The sequence below is a fragment of the Staurois parvus genome, unplaced genomic scaffold, assembly GCF_062004578.1.
Source record: "Staurois parvus isolate SC_StPar_1 unplaced genomic scaffold, SC_StPar_1.0 ptg000282l, whole genome shotgun sequence".
In the NCBI taxonomy this organism is placed as follows: domain Eukaryota; kingdom Metazoa; phylum Chordata; class Amphibia; order Anura; family Ranidae; genus Staurois; species Staurois parvus.
Genome location: NW_028318078.1, coordinates 11,216,466 through 11,236,182, shown reverse-complemented (window position 1 = coordinate 11,236,182; position 19,717 = coordinate 11,216,466). Strand labels below are relative to the sequence as shown.

Here is a 19,717-nt window from a genome sequence, read left to right as displayed (position 1 = left end):
GTACATAAATGAAATTTATGTCCTTTCTTTTAACACAAATAGAGCATTCTTTTTGTGGTATTTGATTACCTGTGCACGTTTTATTTTTGGCGCTATAACCAGAAAAAGTTTTGAAGAAAAAAATTTTTTTTTGAAAAAAAAACAATATTTTCTCATTTTGGTCATAAAAAATATCTAAAAAAACTAAAATTTCGTCATAAATTTAGGCCGAATTATGTATTCTGCTACATGTTTTTGGTTAAAAAAATCCCAATAAGTGTATATTGATTGCTTTTTGTGAAAGTTATAGCATCTACAAACTATGGTATAGATAATGGAATTTTACTTTTACTTTCTGACTGCCCATCACATTTCTTGAGGTGCTAAAATACCAGAATAGTACAAACACCCCCAAATTACCCCTTTTCGGAAAGTAGACACCCTAAGCTATCTGCTGAGAGGCATATTAAGTCCATGGAAGATTTATTTTTTTTCCACAAGTTTCTGGAAAATGACAAAAACGTTTTTTTTTTTTTTTACAGGAAGTTGTCATTTAAATTATTTATTTCTCGCACAAGCCATGGGTATATGTGGAATTACACCCCAAAATACATTCTGCTACTTCTACTGAGTATGGGGATACCACATGTGTGAGACTTTTTGGGAGCCTAGCCAAATACAGGAGCCTGAAATCCAATGACCACTTTGAAAGCCTGAAGGTGCGTAACTTCCTCATTACACTTCCTCACTACCTATCACAGTTTCGAAGGCCCTGACATGCCAGGATAGCCCCAAACCCCCCCAAATGACCCCTTTCTAGAAAGTAGATACCCCAAGGAATTTAAAAAGAGGCATGGGGAGTATTTTGCAGATCTCATTTTTTCTCACAAGGTTTTGAAATATAAAAAAAATAGAAAAAATATGTTTTTGTTTTTTTTCTTCATTTTCCAAAAACTTGTGGCAACAAATGAGATCTGAAAAATACTTACCGTGCTTTTTATCAAATTCCTTGGGGCGTCTACTTTCCAAAAAGGGGTAATTTGGGGGGGGGGGGTTAGGTGCTATCCTGGCATTTCAGGGCCTCCGAAACTGTGATAGGTAGTCTGGAAGTGTAATGAGGAAATAAAGCCCTTCAAAAGCCTGAAGGTGCTTATTGGATTTTGGGGTCCTGTACTTGGCTAGACTGCCAAAAAGTCTCTCACATGTGGTACCCCCATACTCGGGAGAAGTAGCAAAATGTATTTTGGGGAGTAATTCCACATATAACCATGGCATGTGTGAGCAGTAAATCATTTAAGTGACAATTTTGTGTAAAAAAATATATATATATTTATTTTTGTCATTTTCCAAAAACATGTGGTAAAAAAATAAATTCTTCTATTGATTCAACATGCCTCTCAGCAAATAGTTTGGGGTGACTACTTTCCAAAAAGGGGTAATTTTGGGGGGGTGGGGGCGTTTTATGCAAAAGCATGAGAAGTTTATGCCACACATCATTCACTCTTCTAACCACCTGAAGACCAAGCCTTTTTGTTCACATGAAAGAAATCAGTATTTTTTTGCTAGGAAATTAATTTAAACCCCCAAACATTATATGTTTTTTTAAAGCAGACACCCTAGTGAATAAAATGGTGGGTACAACAATTTTTTATGGCACATAGTACTCGCGCAGCGATTTTTCAAAAGCAATTTTTTTAAAAAAAATACACTTTTTTTACTTTTAATGCACAAAACCACAATATATTGGCCAATTGTTTGGTAAAATATGAAAGATAATGGTATGCCGAGTAAATAGATACCAAACATGACATGCTTTAAAACTGAGCATTGCCCCGTTCAATGGCGACAAACTGCAAACATTTTTAATATCCATAGGCAGCACTTTAAACGCCACCATTTTAGATTTACAGAGGAGGTCTAGTGTTAGAATTACTGCCCTTGATCTGACGTTCATGGCAATACCTCACATGCATGGTGCAACCGCTGTTTACATAACATCACAGGGTCAAGGCTTGTGCACACAGGTGTGCGCGTATGGGAGAGGCAATTTTTTTTTTTTTGATTTTTTTTTTAATTATTTTTACATTGTACATTTCATTTTTTTTTTATCACTTTTAATGCTATAACAGGGAATGCAAATAGCCCCTATAACTTCAATGGGCGTTGTCATATATTCTTTTTTGAGAAATCTGGGGTCTATCAGGCTCTAGATATCTCCTCTGCCCTTACATTATCTAATCAAACCAAAATCGGTGTGATCAAATGCTTTCCCAATTTACAAATGGCGCTGTTTATATCCTCCGAAACTGAAGTGATGAAATGCTTGTAGCTTCCGAATTCTTAGACTATAGAGATGATTGGCACCATTCTGGTCTCCAATCAGCTCTATAGTCAGCTGGCAGAAACACTGGCTGCATTCTCAGGTTCCCCTGATGGCACGGGACTGCCTGAGAAGGCCGTGGAAGGCAGCGGGGGAGGGGGGACATCATCTCCCACTGCTTGTAAAAGAAATCTTGCAGCTAATTAGCCACTAGGATTACTTTTACATGAAAGCCAATCACTGGCTGAAAAAAACGACACCAGGATGATGCCTGCAGCTGTAGGCATCATCCTGGTATAACCATTCAAATCCAGTGATGTACTAGTACATCGCTGGTCTTGTTGTTATATATGCTATGTTCTTTTTTTTTTTTGTATGCAGCCTGTGGACTGAATGAAAAAATGAGAAGAAATCTCTGCCAGAAAAAGTGTGTGGTATGCCCACCATTAGAATATACCGTCCTGCATCCACCCACTTCTAATGGTGGGCACACATTAGGTCACACTTTGCCACAAGTGCCAGTTCCAAGATTGAATAAATGTCTAAATAGTGGCACGCTTCAATAAAAATTGTCCACGTATAAGTGGTACCCCATATGGAGAAATGATAACACCAAGTCCCAAACTATCTTGCCACTGCTCCCCATGTAGTCTGGGCATCCGGGCGGGCTCTACGTGACTATCTTTTCCCTCGCAAATCCGAAACTTATAAGTAAAGCCTGTTGTCCTCTCACAGGTATTCTACAGATTGACCCCATATCTGGCACGCTTGCTGGGGAGAAATTGTTTGAATGCAAGGCGGCCAGAAAAATTAATCAGGGACTCATCAACGCAGATGTTTTGCTGGGCAGTATAGACATCTGCAAATTTTAGGTTAAGGTGATTTGCGAGGGGCTGAATTTTGTGGAGCGGGTCAAATTCAGGGTTACCCCGAGGATGACAGAGTGTATTGTCGCTGAAATGCATAAAACACATTATACTCTCATATCTATGCCTGGCCATGGCAGCAGAGAACACGGGCATATGATGAATCGGGTCTGCGGACCAATACAACCTCAATTCATTTCTTTTAGTAATGCCCATGTTGAGGGTTAGGCCCCAAAAAAATGTAAATTTGAAAACCGTAATGAGTTTCCATGCGAATGGTCTGGCAAAGTTTGAATTTGGGTTGGCGGCAATAAACTGTTGTGCATATAAACTGCTTTGATCCACAATACAGATATTTCGTGAAAAACAGCTCCAAAAATCAAGGAGGTATGTGAAAGACCAAGATGTACTAGACTGCTGGTACTCGCCAGTTCACCAAAAGGTAGAGCAGCACTAGTACTGGCACTCTGCTGCATATGAGAGTCATCAAAATTTATCGGCAAGTGCTAACAGAGATCAGGCCTGATTCTGCGAACACTGCGGTTTTGTGTGCAATGTATCAAGTGACAGTGACCTACTGACACTGCACTTGCTGGGGGAGAAGGTAGGGTAAGCGTAGGCCCTAAACACAGGTGTTGGCAGGTGTCAGGGCTGATCCCACTAACGCTGCGTTTTTGGGGACACTATACTAATGTGAACGCTGGTATAGTGCTGATCTGATCAAAGATATTGACCCGTTCAGAAACTATACTAGCAATGGAGGTTTATTGTACATGAGCGTGCTCCTGGCAATCAAGGGGTTAAATGTGATGACTGGTGTACTGACGGGCAATCTGACGCTATCTGGGAGGGGCGTGAAAACCACGGGAGTGCGAATCACGTATATATATATATATATATATGTGATTTTGCATACCCATGCCGCCCTGTAGCAGTATTTCTGCTGTAGGGTGGTCAGGAAGCGGTTACAGAAGAGGTTTGTGTTACGTTGCTGCGTTACTTTAACTGACAATTGCGCGGTCATGCAACACTGCACCCAAATGAAATTTACATCCTTTTTTTTCCCACAAATTGAGCTTTCTTTTGGTGGTATTTGATCGCCTGTGCGTTTTTAATTTTTTGCGCTATAAAAAAAAAGCTGACAATTTTGAGAAAAAAAACAATATTTTGGACTTTTTGCTATAAAACATGTCCAGTAAAAAAAATTAAAAAATCTAATTTTGGCACAAATTTCATCCAAAATGCATTCTGCGACATGTCTTTGCAAAAAAAAATCCCAATACGTGTAAATTAATTGGTTTACATGAAAGTTATAGTGTTTCCAAATGGCGGGAAAGATACTGGGATTTTTAATTTTTATTTATACTAATAATGGTGGCAATCAGCGACATATTGCAGCGATCAGCAACATATGGCGGCGATCAGCGACTTATGGCAGGACTGCGGGACTGCGACGGACATTTTGACACTGGGGGGGAACTGACTTGGGGTCACAGACATCCCCAGTGACACCAATACAGTGATCAGTAAAAAAAAAAATCACTGACACTGTACTAATGGCATTGGGGAGGAAGGGGTTAACATTTTTAGAGTTTAGTGTGTGAGGGGAGTGTTTTACTAGGGGGCGGGGGTGTGTGCTGGACGGGGGGGGGGGGGGGAGGCTGATCGAGGGAGAGAAACTCTTCTCTCCCTCTTCAGCTTTCATGAGCTGTCAGAGAACTGACACAGACCAGGGCTGTGTGTAAACAATGCAGCCCTGCTCTGTGTCAGCGATCACCGGTCATCGCGGGAAAACGCCGGTAAAGACCGGCCGTGACCCGGCAGCGGAGACCCGCTGCTGACACCCGTGGGACAGGTAGGGGGGGCGCGCGTGAGGCGCGCGCCCCCTACCTGTTTTGCAAAACCACGTTTTAAAACGTGGTTTTGCCTGCCCGTGCCGCCCTGCCACCGTTTTAATGCGGTGGCTGGGCGGCAAGTGGTTAAAAATGACTTGCCCAGAATTGTGTGCCCAGAACTTATTTATTTATTTATCGAGTTTATATAGCGCCAAAGGGTTTGCTCAGCGCTGTACAATAGAGGGGGGGACAATACATGAAACAGAACAGTAACATCAAACAGTACACAAGGGGTAAGAGGGCCCTACTCTTTCGAGCTTACAATCTAGGAGGGAGGGGGTAGAGGCACAGGAGGAAACGGCTGTGGGGGATGGAGTGGTAGGAGGAGGGAAGGGCAGCGGCTGTTAGGTGAGGGTGGGGTAGGCTTCCCTGAAGAGGTGGGTTTTCAGGGAGCGCCTGAAGGTGAGGAGGGAAGGTGACAGTCTGATGGATTGGGGTAGTGCGTTCCAGAGGATGGGGGAGGACCTGGAGAAGTCTTGCAGTCGTGCGTGGGAGGAGGAGACCAGGGAGCAAGATAGAAGGAGGTCCTGTGAAGAGCGAAGGGTACGGGTAGGGTGGTACCTGGGAATCAGGTCGGTGAGGTAGTTAGGGGCAATGTTGTGAATGGCCTTATAGGTCAGGGTGAGCAATTTGAATTTAATGCGTTGGGCAATGGGGAGCCAGTGGAGGGAGAGGCAGAGAGGGGTGGCAGAGGTGGAGCGGCTGGTGAGGTGGATGAGTCTGGCCGCTGAGTTCAGGATGGTCTGGAGCGGGGAGAGTTTGCACTGGGGTAGGCCGGTGAGGAGGGAGTTGCAGTAGTCAAGGCGTGAGATAATCAGGGAGTGTACGAGTAGTTTAGTGGTGTCTGGGGTAAGGAAGGAGCGTATCTTGGCGATGTTCCGGAGGTGGAGCCTGCATGTGTTTGTAAGTGATTTGATATGAGGTTGAAAGGAAAGGTTTGAGTCCAGAATGACGCCAAGGACCTTGGCTTGCTGGGCGGGATTGATGGTGGTGTTGTTGGTAGTGATGGAAAGGATGGGAGGGGGGGCACGGGCTGGGGGGAAGACGAGAAGCTCGGTTTTGGAGAGGTTGAGCTTGAGGAAATGGAGCAACATCCAGTCAGAGATGTCGTTTAGGAGGTGAGTGATGCGAGCGGAGAATGTGGGGGTGAGGTGAGGGGTGGATAGGTAGATTTGAGTATCATCAGCGTAGAGGTGGTAATTGAAGCCGTGGGAGTGTATGAGTTTGCCAAGGGAGGAGGTGTAGATGGAGAAGAGAAGGGGTCCAAGGACAGAGCCCTGGGGGACCCCAACAGAGAGGGGGAGGGAAGAGGAGGTGGCATCATTGTAGGAAACGCTGAAGGAGCGTTGGGATAGATAGGACGAGAACCAAGAGAGAGCGGTGTCTCTGATGCCAAGGGAACTTGTCCAGAAGTGTGACTTGTCAAAGCTGGTTAAGTTCTGACCCCACCAAAGTGGGGTCAGAACTTAACCAGAGGACTTCAATAAATACGTCACAACACTTTTCTGGCAGTATGGCCCTTTAAAATAGCCTCTGCGTAATTCATGAATATCTTATGTGGACTCATTCACAAAATACAAAGGCTTATGCAAATAAATAGCAGAGGGGAGGGGTGGCCAAAGCTGCTGATTTACATGCATTCCACGTGTTGTGTTTAGATACGTTTGTCACCCAAAAAAAGCTCCTGCTCATTTTTGGGTCACAGGTTTAGCGCAATTTTTAAACGCACTTTTCCACAATTGCCATATGATTCTGACACATGATAATCAGAGTGGAATTGCACTGTTTTTGGGATGCCAAGAAGAATAATGCCATCCAAACCTACATTGCACATTGTCGAAATGTGGAATCGCAGACAGAATTGTGGCAATTCAGCCTGTAATTCCAAATCACCTAATGTGAATGAGGCCTCAAAGTCCTGGAATGGAGTGATAGCTATCCTCCCAGAGCTCCATAAAACTGTGAGATGTAAATAAAAAAGATAAGCGCTGGCATGCATCTCACTGGACTTAACCCATAGTAAGCCTGCACATTTTAGTGCACATTCTAATTAAAGAATATGTTACCCCAATATTTCATATTCATGATATGTGCCTGTTGTGCCATGTACTTATGTTAAAGGTATTCTGTTCTCTTTGCATTGCTTCCTTATGCAGCTGACAACAGAGATTATGTGACATCAATATTTATTTTTTATAGCTGTACACAATTGTTTAGCTTTTAATTCTATTTTAAGGGTTCACATATACTTTAATCACGAGACAGTGCTGGGCCAATACATGAAGTCCATAGGCCTGTGTAAACTACAACCCTAATGATTTATAGCTTACACTGGATTTTCCTTTCACTCTTGGCAGCTGAGTGGAGATGTGCAAAGACAGTGCACAGGTTCATTTTACGTCACCAGATAACCCAACTATGGTACATCTTGTCAAGCTGCTATTGCTTAGACTGAACCAAAACATCCAGTAAATCATAACCCTGTTAATTAATCTTGATACTACTTATCTAATACATACAGTCTGTGGGTAGGAAAGTGGTCTCAGACGGTCATAGTCCTCCTGTCCAGCTGTATCCCATAATCCTAGGTTCACAGGTTTACTGTCCACCATCACATTAGCCGAATAGTTATCAAATCTGAAAAATACATAGATTGTACAATGTTGTAATAACAATGATGTCCACAAAAAAAATTCTTACATTTTATACCTGTCATACTGTATGTTTAGGTTGTCCATGAAAACCTTCCAAAGAAAAAGAAATTCAGGGAAGGCCTTTCTTCTAGGCCCTGCCCTGGTCTATAAAAAAAGACAATCAGCTAACTGCTGCTGACAGTGTGATCCACCGAGGATCGGGGGTCAGCAGCTAGACCCATGTAAAAGTGACCTAAGAAGGCTCCTCGTTGTTTAAGAAAATTGAAATCGTCTCTCCTATTGTTTGTACAGTTTAAATGTAGCTGTGAATATAATGCAGACAGTATGCTGCCTCCAACAGCATAATCTACTCTTAGTTTTTGCTATTATTATATGACACACGGGATGCAGGTTTAAAAAAAAAGGTGTCACCAATCAGGTATTTCTAGGGCAGCATGATGTCTAACTATGGCCCTTACCACAAGCAGAGTTCTCCAGAGGAAACATTAAATACATGCCCACTAGGCCACTTTATTTGTGCCACCTGTAATCCCAGACCTCTTTGGTTACATCATTTTGTAATTTTTAGATTATATAAACATTTTCCATAAATGGCGAAATATTAATTTTAAGTACTGTCACCATGAACATGTACATAAAAAGCCATATGAAAAGTTGTTTGAATGGAAAAGAAAAAAAGGTAGCAGAGAGTATGTAAAACCCACTGGATCAAAATATGGATCAGGGTCACCAGTAGAAAGAATTTTTAAAATTCAAACATGGTGTTGCATATCTAGATAGAGTCTGGTGAGCTGGGTCATCTGTTGGTTTAATTAATTTTCTTTAGGACTCCAGCAATGGAATCTTCCTGTCATTGTCAGGGCTCTGTTCCTGCCCACCTTGGAGCTGTAAGTGTTTCCTCCCACCTTGGAGTAATTCCACTCTTCTATTTGATTTTCTTTGTTTTACAATATAAAATGAATAAAAACCCTAAGGCAAAGAATTTGCCCCCTCGTGCCTGCTGCAGAAGTGCATACCCAAGAAACCAACACAGAGATTTTGCTCTGAAATATTAAAAAAATAAAGCCCAACTACGCTCTAAAATATAAACAGTGTGTTTTGCTTATGATGGAAAAACAAATATGCCCTCCACTCATAAAAAAGGAACTGTGCAGTTCCTCCAGTGTGGAGATTAAAACAAAGTACTGGTCATACAGTATCACAAGACACCAAAAGAAATACTACGAGGGTTCTTCAAAAAGTTTCCATACTTTTTTTAAGGTATTAATTTTATATATGTATGCAGAAACTTATTGAAAGCCCTTCGTACCTCCTGTGACAGAAATATTTTTCAGAACTTCAATTACTTTTAATATTTCGGCAAGACTTAAAAAAAAAAAAAACAACCTTTTAACAAATTTGCTAGTTCTGGTCTGTTTTGAAGGTAATACATTAAAAATTGGTGTGTTGCCCTTGGTAATCAGATGCAGTTGTTATAAATCAAACAAATAACTAATATCCAATTACAGGATCACTAATGCAAACAACAAAAGAGAGTATACAATTTGGGTCTGCTTTGATTTGCATAAAAACATGAATAGGAAAACATAAAAATATTCCTTTATTAGACCAGAGAAATAATAAGATTGATAATAAAAGCACCTATTACCTACAGTATATGACTATACCACTACCAAGTTTAAAAACGGAGACTAACACAATGACAGAGCATTATCTTGTTTATCAATACCTGGATTAGTTTATCATCTCATTAGTGGTATACAGGTGTATTTATTACTGACTTTATTGTTTTTTTATTTTCTTATATTTTGTATTATTATATATAATAAAGGTAAACTTTTATAATGCATTTTTATTTTATGTTTTTATGCACGTTGTAGCAGCCCCAATTGTTTTTCTTTTTCTTTCTATTGTTGTTTGCATAGGTTATATACCCAGGGACATCTAACATTTTGGGTCTAGAAATCACAATTCATTTTGTTTTTTACAGGATCAATACTTTTCCTTTAGACTTTTAGGTCTCGTGCACAATGGGCATAAAAAATGCTGCCTTAAGAGGCATTTAGCATTTTTTTTTCTGCTAAACGCCCCTCCATGTTGGCCTAGGTGTCCATGCACACATAGGTGTTTATAGGTGTATTTGAAGAGGAGAGTTTAGAGGCCAAAAAAAAAACCAGCAACGCATTCAGGAGAAAAGCATTTAAGTAGAAAAAGGTCAGGCGCATTTAAACATGTGTAACAAGGCTAAACGCTAGGTGCTTTTAGCGCTTGAGCACTCATTAATTGCAATGGACAGAATAAACTATTATTCTGGCCAATGAAATTATTGAACACTATAATGCTTGATGCCTTAAATGCGCCTAAACACAATTACAAAATGAGGCTTTAGGTGTTTTTTTTTAAGCTGGTTTTCTCCTGCCAGGGGAAAAGGCATTCAGAAAAGCTGGCCAAACGCTCAGTGTGCATGAGGCCTTAAAATAATCAGGGACCAAACCTAACATTTAAGAAAAGAGGAATAAAAGAATTGGGGTTAGAGGTCACATGTCCGCCTGAGGCTCCGAACCACAGCAGGAGAAAACCTCATTGCTGCTGCTCCCGGCTCACCCCAGCCTCACTAACGCCTCCGCAACATAAGCAGCACCCCGGGAACCGGCCACAATGGTCCGGGGAGCCACAAAACACCAGCCACAGGTGTAGCCCATAAAGGAAGCCCTGGCTCGTGCCTCCTCCAAAATGGCGCCGGCTCCAGCTCCAAAAAGCAGGCACGCTCCCTCTCCCTCTCAGCTCTGCAGCCTGATCCAGACCACAGCATCATGGAGTGTGAGTCTAACGATGACACTGACCAGGAGACACCTAACGCTCCACCTACTGCTGACCCCACTAATCTTGTACCTCATGACCTTCTCAAACAATTTGAGAAAACGCTGCATAGAGCCCTAAAGCAGACCTCCGACCATATCACGGACAAATTATCTAAAAAAATCCGTGACCTAGGGGTCCGCGCATCTGGGCTAGAACATAAGGTGGACAACCTGGATGCAGCTGTTCACACATACTCAGATGAACTTGAGGCGTTGCGTGATGAAAACCTAACGCTCCACTCCCACCTTGAGTATTTTGAAAACAGGGCCCGCCACTCAAACATTCGCATCCGCAGACTTCCTGAAAACATCACTGACGTCCTCTCCATGACTACTGCGCTACTCCAAGAACTCTCTGATGCTATCCCGATTGAACGCCTAGAGCTGGATAGGGTGCACCGTGCCTTAGCCCCACCCAGACTGAACGGCCCTCCCCGCGACATCATTGTTAAATTCCACTATTTCTACACCAAGGAACAGATCCTTCAAGCGGCTCGAAACGCAGGCACCCTAACCTTCCAGGGACATACCTACAAATTATTTCAAGATCTATGCCCCGCCACCATTGCCAAACGCAGGGCCATGAAACCCCACCTGCAAATCCTTCAACAACACGGAATTACGTATCATTTGAACTTTCCATTTGCTGTTCGTTTCTCCCACCAATCCCGCAATTATATTTGTAGATCTACCGAGGAACTACTGGACACTCTCCATCACCTCCAGCTCCACCTTCCCCCAGACATCCCTGAGGGATCACGGAGAAGGTCTGCTTCCTGCTCGCCCCAGAAAGCCCACCACTCCGCTTCAGCAACAGGTCCATCCAATACCCACAAACGCAGGCATTATATTTCTCCGGCACCTGCCCCACAGGATTCCATGGACTGAACCCTGCTCCAGTCACCTTCATCCTTCTCCAGCCTCGCCTGGCTCATTGTTGGTTTCCGTGACTTGATCACATCAGCCTTCTTCACTATACTCCACCATGGACCCCCACCTCCTCCGTGTACACTGTCTGAGATCCCTACCTCTGGCCCTCCCCCTCCTGGGGGCCATCTCTACGACCACCTTCCTGCTGTTTGGCCCTCCAGGCCCTCTTTCTTTCTAGTACCTCTTTACTCCGTTGGTCTCCCGGTCCAACCCACCTCCCCCTGTTGGGGCCTACCCTTGAGCCTGAGCCTTTAATTTTGCATTTGTTGTTGCTAAGGTCATTTTGTCCTTCAACCTATAGTTACCCTTACCATGTTATGTATTATCTATTACCGTTGTTACCTCCCCTCTCAGGTCACTTGATATTGGAGGCTTTGCTTATTGTAGCCCCTTTTAGCCAGCTGACAGTCTTGAGCCTGATCACATTTGTTTTATCTTTTCATCCTTGCATCCTTTTTTCCGTCTGGTGTTTTCTCCACTGGTTCGATCACAATTGGTCTTCTTTTCCACTGGCGTGGTTGGATAGAATTGCAGTAGTGAAAATGTCCATCTTACCTAAGATCCTCTATCTTTTCAGGGTTCTCCCCATACCTGTCCCGGCTTATTATCCCTGAGTGCTCCAGCACCGGGCCCACACATACATCTGGGGTCCTGTTCGTCCTAGAGTCCCCCGTACTACCATCCACATGCCAAAGTTAAAGGGAGGTCTGGGTCTCCCGGATTTAGCAAAATATTACCTAGCAGCCCACTTAGCGCAACTCCCAAAGTATCATGCATCTCATGAGATTCCGCAATTAGTGATTTTAGAGTCAGTTAATATTGACCCCCTCTCCTTAGCTAACGTACTTTGGCTTCATCCTTCTGACCGTCGTGCAATCCAGAACCCAGTCACCTCCCACTTTGTAGTGCTTTGGGATAGACTCAAATCCCGATACCCCCTTCAATCCCCCCACAACCCCCTTCTCTCTCACTTTCGCAACCCGGATTTCCCCCCTGCCTGGCTTTCTCCACGCTCTTTCGCACTTTGGTCCTCAGCTAACCTCCTTAGAGCCCATCGTTTCTTGACTAACTCCGGTGTCAAATCCTTCCCATCTCTTCGAGAATCCCACTCCCTTCCTGCTTCAGAAATCTTTCGTTACCTCCAACTAACACACTTTTATTCCCTCCTCTGCGCTACTTCATGCTCCATTAGGTCTATGACCTCCTTTGAAAGCGCCTGCACAGACGTTGCCTTATCTCTATCTTCTCTATCTTCTACGCCCTACTCTCGACATCTGAGTCCTCCCCTGGCCCCTCATAGGTCTCCAAGTGGGAGAGGGATCTAGGCCCCCAGCTGAACCCAGAGGATTGGGACCACATATGACAAGCAACTAAATCCTCCTCACAGAATGTAGTAGCGGTTGAGACGAATTACAAGGTCCTCTCCCGGTGGTACTTGGTTCCGGCTAGGGTTGCTAAATATACTCCGGGGTTTTCTCCAGACTGTTTTTGAGGCTGTGCGATGAGGGGCACATACCTTCACACTTGGTGGTCCTGCCCAGTAGCCCACACCTTCTGGGTTGGTATCTTCCACATGCTATCTACCCTTCTCAAAAAAACCGCTAGCGCCAACTCTGGACATCGCCTTACTCAATTTACGACCCCCCTCGATTCCTAAACTCCAGTTTAAGCTCCTCTTGCAGGTCACAACCTACGCTAAGCAAATTATAGCAAAATCCTGGAAAACCCCTTCTCTTAGCATATTGGCGGTTCGGAATAAGGTGACACAGGCTATGATACATGCCAAAGTGAAAGCTACCATCACAGACACAGTCCTCAAATTTTTGTCAATCTGGTCTCCCTGGGTCGATCACTTCCTCCCTCAAGGTTTTGATGAATCGCTGCTTCTTCCCTAATACCTTCCCCCTTGGAAGACACTCTGGAGCACTGGTCCGGCCCCGCACCCTCCTCCCTACCCTGGAAGTCACACACCTTACCTACCTCCTCCTCCCCTCCCCCCTTTCTTTTTTTTTCTCTCTCTCCTCTTTCTTCCTCCCCCCCTCTTTACACTGGTTGCTCTATTAAGTTTGCATTAATCATATTGTTGCTATAAGGCCTTGGGCCATATGTTCTCATCTGCCTTATACCCTTATAACCCAATAAAATGTTTGAACAAGAAAAGAATTGGGGTTCATAATAGAGACACTAGATGGCTTTATACTCACACAGTCGGGATATATTCCCCTGGAAAGGCATTAGTTGTGTAACTGATCAGCAGACATGTCTTACCAACAGCTCTGTTAAAGACAAAAAAAAAGAAAACAATATTAGGTATATTTGTACCTTGGACCTCCAGTAAAGTTGGGCTTAGCATGTTTTTGAGGTTTAAAGGGAATCTTTATAAAGGAAAAATTTATATACACATATAAAAGTGATCACATGGATGCAAATTATCTTTTCAGTGTTGATTTACATATTAAACATCTTATTTTTATGTACAGTGTGTAAATATATATGAACACAAGTGCAGCCATATTTAGTTATCGTATACTCTATGTGGGCTCTGCTTCTTGCTTCTCAATTCTACACAAGGGTCTACTAGTCCATTGAAAACAATGCATGCAACGGATGTGGTTGATATCTTATCTCAACATTTTTTAAGCAAGGAGAAGGGCCTTAGTCAATACTAAATCCAGCAACAGACATTACAATTTTATGGTGGTTGAAGGAAAGAAAACCACTCAATTCCCCCATCAACACAACACACAACACATCAACAGTCAGTGTTGATGGGGAATCTTTCCTGTAGAGGCATTGTGTTCTCCCAGCAGGAGGGCGGGGGGAGCCAGGAGAACACTATATTAGAACACATATAGGAGAACACTATAATAGCCACTAGCAATAAACACATGTAAAACCCGGCAAGATGGTTGTACCCAAATTGATTGATCAACTTGGTACATTCAGCCTGCCCATACATGGTTTGAATCGTCTATGGCCAGCTTAAAGCTAGGTATGCAATAGGAAGAAGGGTCAGCCGCACACTGGAGGATAGATGAATATAGTGTGTATTTATTAATCCAAAGGACACACAAAACACCAGGATATGAATACAGGACCTGTTAACGCATTTCACACGATCGTTATGATTAAGCATGATATTGTGTGAAACGCGTTAACAGGTCCTGTATTCATGTCCTGGTGTTTTGTGTGTCCTTTGGATTAATAAATACACACTATATTCATCTATCCTCCAGTGTGTGGCTGACCGTTCTTCCTATTGCATCGTGTGTGGTGGCGAGCCAGAGCCTGCACCTGTTGTGGATTGATCTGGATTGTTTGCCTGCATGGTATACCTTTGTTCTTTGGATTAAAGCTAGGTATACAATAGTAGAACTTCATTATAAGAATGTTGTTAGAAAGTTAATTCATTATTCTATTCTTTAGTGGGGTCAAATCGACATTCATTTTCAACCGCAATGCCAAGAAAATTTGAACTAGCATGGTGGAAAATGTTTATCAAATGTATGCATTCTTAAAGCTGGCCAAGCATGGTTCAGTTTATTTTTGCATTCAGCCAGCCATCCACCCAACCATTTGCATTACCAATGCACACAAGGGCTCATGGAACTTGTAGTCCTGCCTCTAGGCATTAGAGAGAACCTTTGTACACACTCCCCACTTAGAGGTAAATTAAAGCGACATTAACCTCCCTAGTGGTCTCATTATGTCAGTATTTCTATGCTCAAAGCAGTACTTTTTTTTACATGGAAATATGTTGTTTTGTTATTGTAGGCCTGTAATTCTTAGGAATAATACACTGAAATCTGTCTGAACAAGAGTCTAGTAAACAATAAAATTTGAAACACGAAATCATAAATTATAATATAATAAATAATCATAAATATTCATAAAAAATAATTATTTAATAATAATAAATTTCATTCAATAATGTAATCAAACCAAAAACACTGAAATTTGAAATAGAGCGCCAAGTTCGCACATCACTGAGCTTAGTTGCAAAATTGTTTTCAGTGTTTGATGACGAATTTCCCCACAAATCATTATCATTCAATTCTGCAAGTGGTTCTAACTTACTACCGCAGTTCTCTAGCTGGTCTAAAACCACTTTTGACATAAAGGGACGCTTTTTGGATGCCATGGACGTTTCTCAGTTTCTAGGCGGAAAGAACAGTAAAAATGCAGGCAGGGCACTGGACAAAAAACTAGGGACAAAATGTATGTTAAATGCTTTGATACAGTAATGTAATATTATCAGATTTTAGTGTATTGAGTGAATGTCAAATTTTTACATTTTTGAATTTCCCGCCAGTTCTGTCCCCAGTTTGTCCCGACGCTCACAGGGAACAGAACCCGGAAGACGGATGCCGACATCGGCTGGAGGACATGGTAAGTGCTGAAGGGATCCCAGAGCAACGCTGCAGTGTAATCCCGAGTGTAGCTCGGGGTTACCGCTTCTGGTACTGAAAGTTAACCCCGAGCTACACTCGGGAATACTGCCAGGGGGTTAAACTATATTCTTCTTCAAAATAATTCATACACATCCACTACTTAGTGGCCCTGTAATCTATTTTTCTTGAAATTGTTTCTCAGAGTTCATTGGCCATAGTCCCTGGTCCATCTTGGAAGTAGGTAAGAGAGGGTGGCTACATTCCTACATACAGAGAGACCATGGGGCATAACCCAGCAAAAAAGGGACTGAAAGCAATGGAACGTTCTTGAAGTGAAGCATACATACATGAGTACATTTTTTAACCAGAGTTTAGCGACACTTTAAGTATAATAACCAAAAATAAGGAAGAACAAGCATGTAAAAAAAAAAAAATTAGTACAAAAAAATGAGTCTGTATTAAAGGGAGTGATGTCACCATTCTTTTGACTGAACCCTGAGCACCCCAATATTCCCAACATTGAGATATGGGATACTAAGCATTTTCTAGGATTTTGCCAGAAGAATGATACTGATATCATTCTTACAGTGTAACTAAAAGCAATTTTTTCTAACAGTTTATTCACAACTGATAACAGTGATGAATCATTGATATATTTACAGCTCATAACGGCAATGAGTCATTTATATGATATTTACAGGAGTAAATTAACAAGGAGTAGGAATATTAGAAATGAGGGCAAAGGGCAATATAGAAATAAAACATTATTATTGTTATTAGTATTACCATTATTATGACTATTATTATTAATATTATCCACAATTGGCCTTATTTTCAATTTGTAACTTTTGTTTAAAAATTTCTGTTTCAATAGTTTTTATTAATGTTTTTTGAAAAGTAGTTGTACAGCCATCAAAGAAATGGTATATTTCACAAAGGCTTACATATGAATCACAGTGCACAGGGTATTTGTGAGTTTACATCAAAGATGAACATTAACCACTTGCCCTCCAGAGGATTTACCGCCCTTTCTGACTAGACCATTTTTGTAACTTTTTGCTATAAAACATATCCAGTAAAAAATAGTCTTTACTAAAAAAAAAATCCCAATACATGCAAGTTAATTGGTTTATGTGAAAGTTTTAGCACCCACAAATGGCGGCCCGAAAATGCCCTCTTCCCGAAGATGAACATCCAGCTCAAAGATCACCCTTTTGACATAATTGCGGAGATGCAGCGATTTTGCCCAGTTTCACGCAGAATTTCACATTTGCTTTTCGTTCTAAATTGCAGTCCATGATTAAATAGCAGATGTGGTAATGCACGTGGTCAGAATAGCACCAGTTGTACAGCTCCCGATGTACACAGGACAATGTCTTTTGGCATACTGACTTATGAAGGTTGCTGCTCCTTGACTGTGCATGCAGCCTTGTGCTGCCATCTGTTGGCGTGTTACAAAACTAGTTTTTAAACTTTTTGATACCACCTCGTAAATAAGACAACATGCTACTGTAGGATATGTTTTTACTAAAATGTTTTCATGTCACAAGTCAAATCTACAAAAGAAATTATTATTATTATACAAGATGTATATAGCACAAACAGTTTGTGCAATGCTTTACAACATGATGGCAGACAGTACAGTTACAGTACAATTCAATACAGAAGGCCCTGCTCATTAGAACTTGCAATCTAAAAGGAAGGGTCAAATGATACAAAAGGTAATAACTGTGGGGGATGAGCTAAAGGAGAAAATAAAAGTACAGTTGTAAGGTGGGGGCAGGACAGGCTTCTCTTAAGAGAAGGATTTTTAGGGATCGTCAAAAAAGTGGACAGAGTATGAGGTCTGACAGATTAAGGTAGGGAGTTCCATAGGATGGGAGAGGCTTGGGAGAACTCCAGGAATTGAGCATGGGTGGAGTTGACAAGGGAGCTAGAGAGCAGGAGGTCTTGGGAGGAATCGGAAGAATGATTTGGTTTGTATTTTGAGAGTAGGTTATTGATGTACAGTAGCTGGGGGGCGAATTGTGGATGGGTTGTTAGTATTTTAAATTTAATGCATTGGGTGTGATATAAATGTGACTAGTGCAGCTTGATGTCTGAATACAACCCTGGATGTGTGTTGTTCTTATTTTATTTCAGCACCTTATTGAGAATAAAAAATTACATTCGTTTTTGCCACAAAAAAGTATACAGTGTAGTGTCTCTAGGTTACAGTAACGTAGACATACAGTAAACTATGGGCAACACCAACATGCTTATGGATTGTAAAGAAAATTGGGATACCTAGAGCAGTCTTTCTAAGGCTTGGTTCACACCTATGCATTTTTTAGTGCTTTTTGCAGAAAAGCACTACAGTCCATTTAACATGGTTTCCTACGGAACATGCTCACGTCTGTGCTTTTTTCAGCTGCTGCATTTTTTGAAAGGGTCAGGGACTTTTTAAAATGCAAAATGGTGCATTTTTTTGGTTGGACTTCAAAGAAGATGGTGCAGAAAAGCATGCAGTGCATTTTTTCTGCATTTTTGATACAATTTGGGTTTTTTAATCTTCCCAAATTGGCCAAAAAAAGCATAACAAAAGCATGAAAATTGTGTCAAAAACACATGTACAAAAATACAAAATGCACTGCAGAAACAGCTCAAAAGCAAACTGCAGAGATGTGAACCAAGCCTTAACCAGGTTTCTATAAAATTCCAGGGTTCCTCCAGACCTTCCTAGTGGATAATTAGCTATGGGCACCAATTATGCTACTGTATGTTTGCCACATCATTTATTCTTTTATTATTAATCCTACCACTTACTGATCATTCAAACATACCATGTGCTATATGTATAATAATTTTTGCTAGAGTTCCCTGAGAAATAGTTTCAAGGAGAAACCTCCATGATAAAAATCTTGGCAGACACAAACACATGGTGAATGGGATCAAACCCAGAGCCACATTACAGAAAGACACGAGCTCTAATATTTAGCCACTATGCTGCTGCACAAAGTTGGCATTAAACTGAATGTGTGATAAAAGATGGCAGTTGGTCTCACATGGAAGTTCTAACAAACAAAGAACACGTGGATGAGATATAAAGATATGACATTTCCTCTATTTTAGATAAGATAGTTGTGAAATGAATGGTTATTTACAAGCTTTAAAGGGGAAGCATGGTGTATTTCAGTTCTTGCTTGGAATTAATTAATAATACAGAGTTAAGCAAACATGTTTTTATACTGTACTTTATTCTACCATTATAATAATTTTTGCTAGAGTTCCCTGAGAAATAGTTTCAAGGAGAAGAAGATGTGAGCCACCTCAGACCAGACCAGAAGAAGATGTGAGCCACCTCTTCTAGTGAGTCTGGAAACTGAAGGGTGAATGCAAGTTCATTATGCATGTGGGCAGGACCTACTCACCCTGTAGATGGGGAACACTTTATGCACACGGTTACTAGTGCCCGGGACCAGGTGGGGCTGTGGTAATGCAAAGATCAGCATTAATGCGGCACCCCATACTTAAAAGTGAGCCGTTCACCTTACACAGTTACACATTAAACTTGAAGCTCCTTGTTGTAAGACACTCTTCTCCTGTGACAGTGTACCCCTTAAAACCAAATGCAGCATTTTGAGGGGGACACCACAGAGCATGTATCCTGCTCTACCAGCCCAGCTATCCTACCACCTCACGACCAGTGGGCAGTTTGAGATCCCGCCATGCACTGAGCATGGATCTCTACACGTGTACAAGTTAACTCTTTGACTGTCCCATGCCTGCAGCTAGGTCCATAGGGTCTCCATGCCACAGACTCAGTTCCAATTGTTGTGGGG

General features: G+C 41.8%; 1 protein-coding gene across 1 annotated transcript in view; it reads right to left on the bottom strand.

The window, feature by feature from the left end:
• Positions 1-19,717, bottom strand: part of RAC2 (Rac family small GTPase 2) — a 125,499-nt gene that overhangs the window by 58,008 nt on the left and 47,774 nt on the right. Inside the window, exons 2-3 of the mRNA XM_089681938.1 lie at positions 13,710-13,781; positions 7,580-7,697 (exon numbers count right to left, since the gene is read on the bottom strand). Of these exons, the coding sequence (XP_089538064.1) occupies positions 7,580-7,697; positions 13,710-13,781 (190 nt within the window). The remainder of the gene's footprint in view (positions 1-7,579; positions 7,698-13,709; positions 13,782-19,717) is intronic.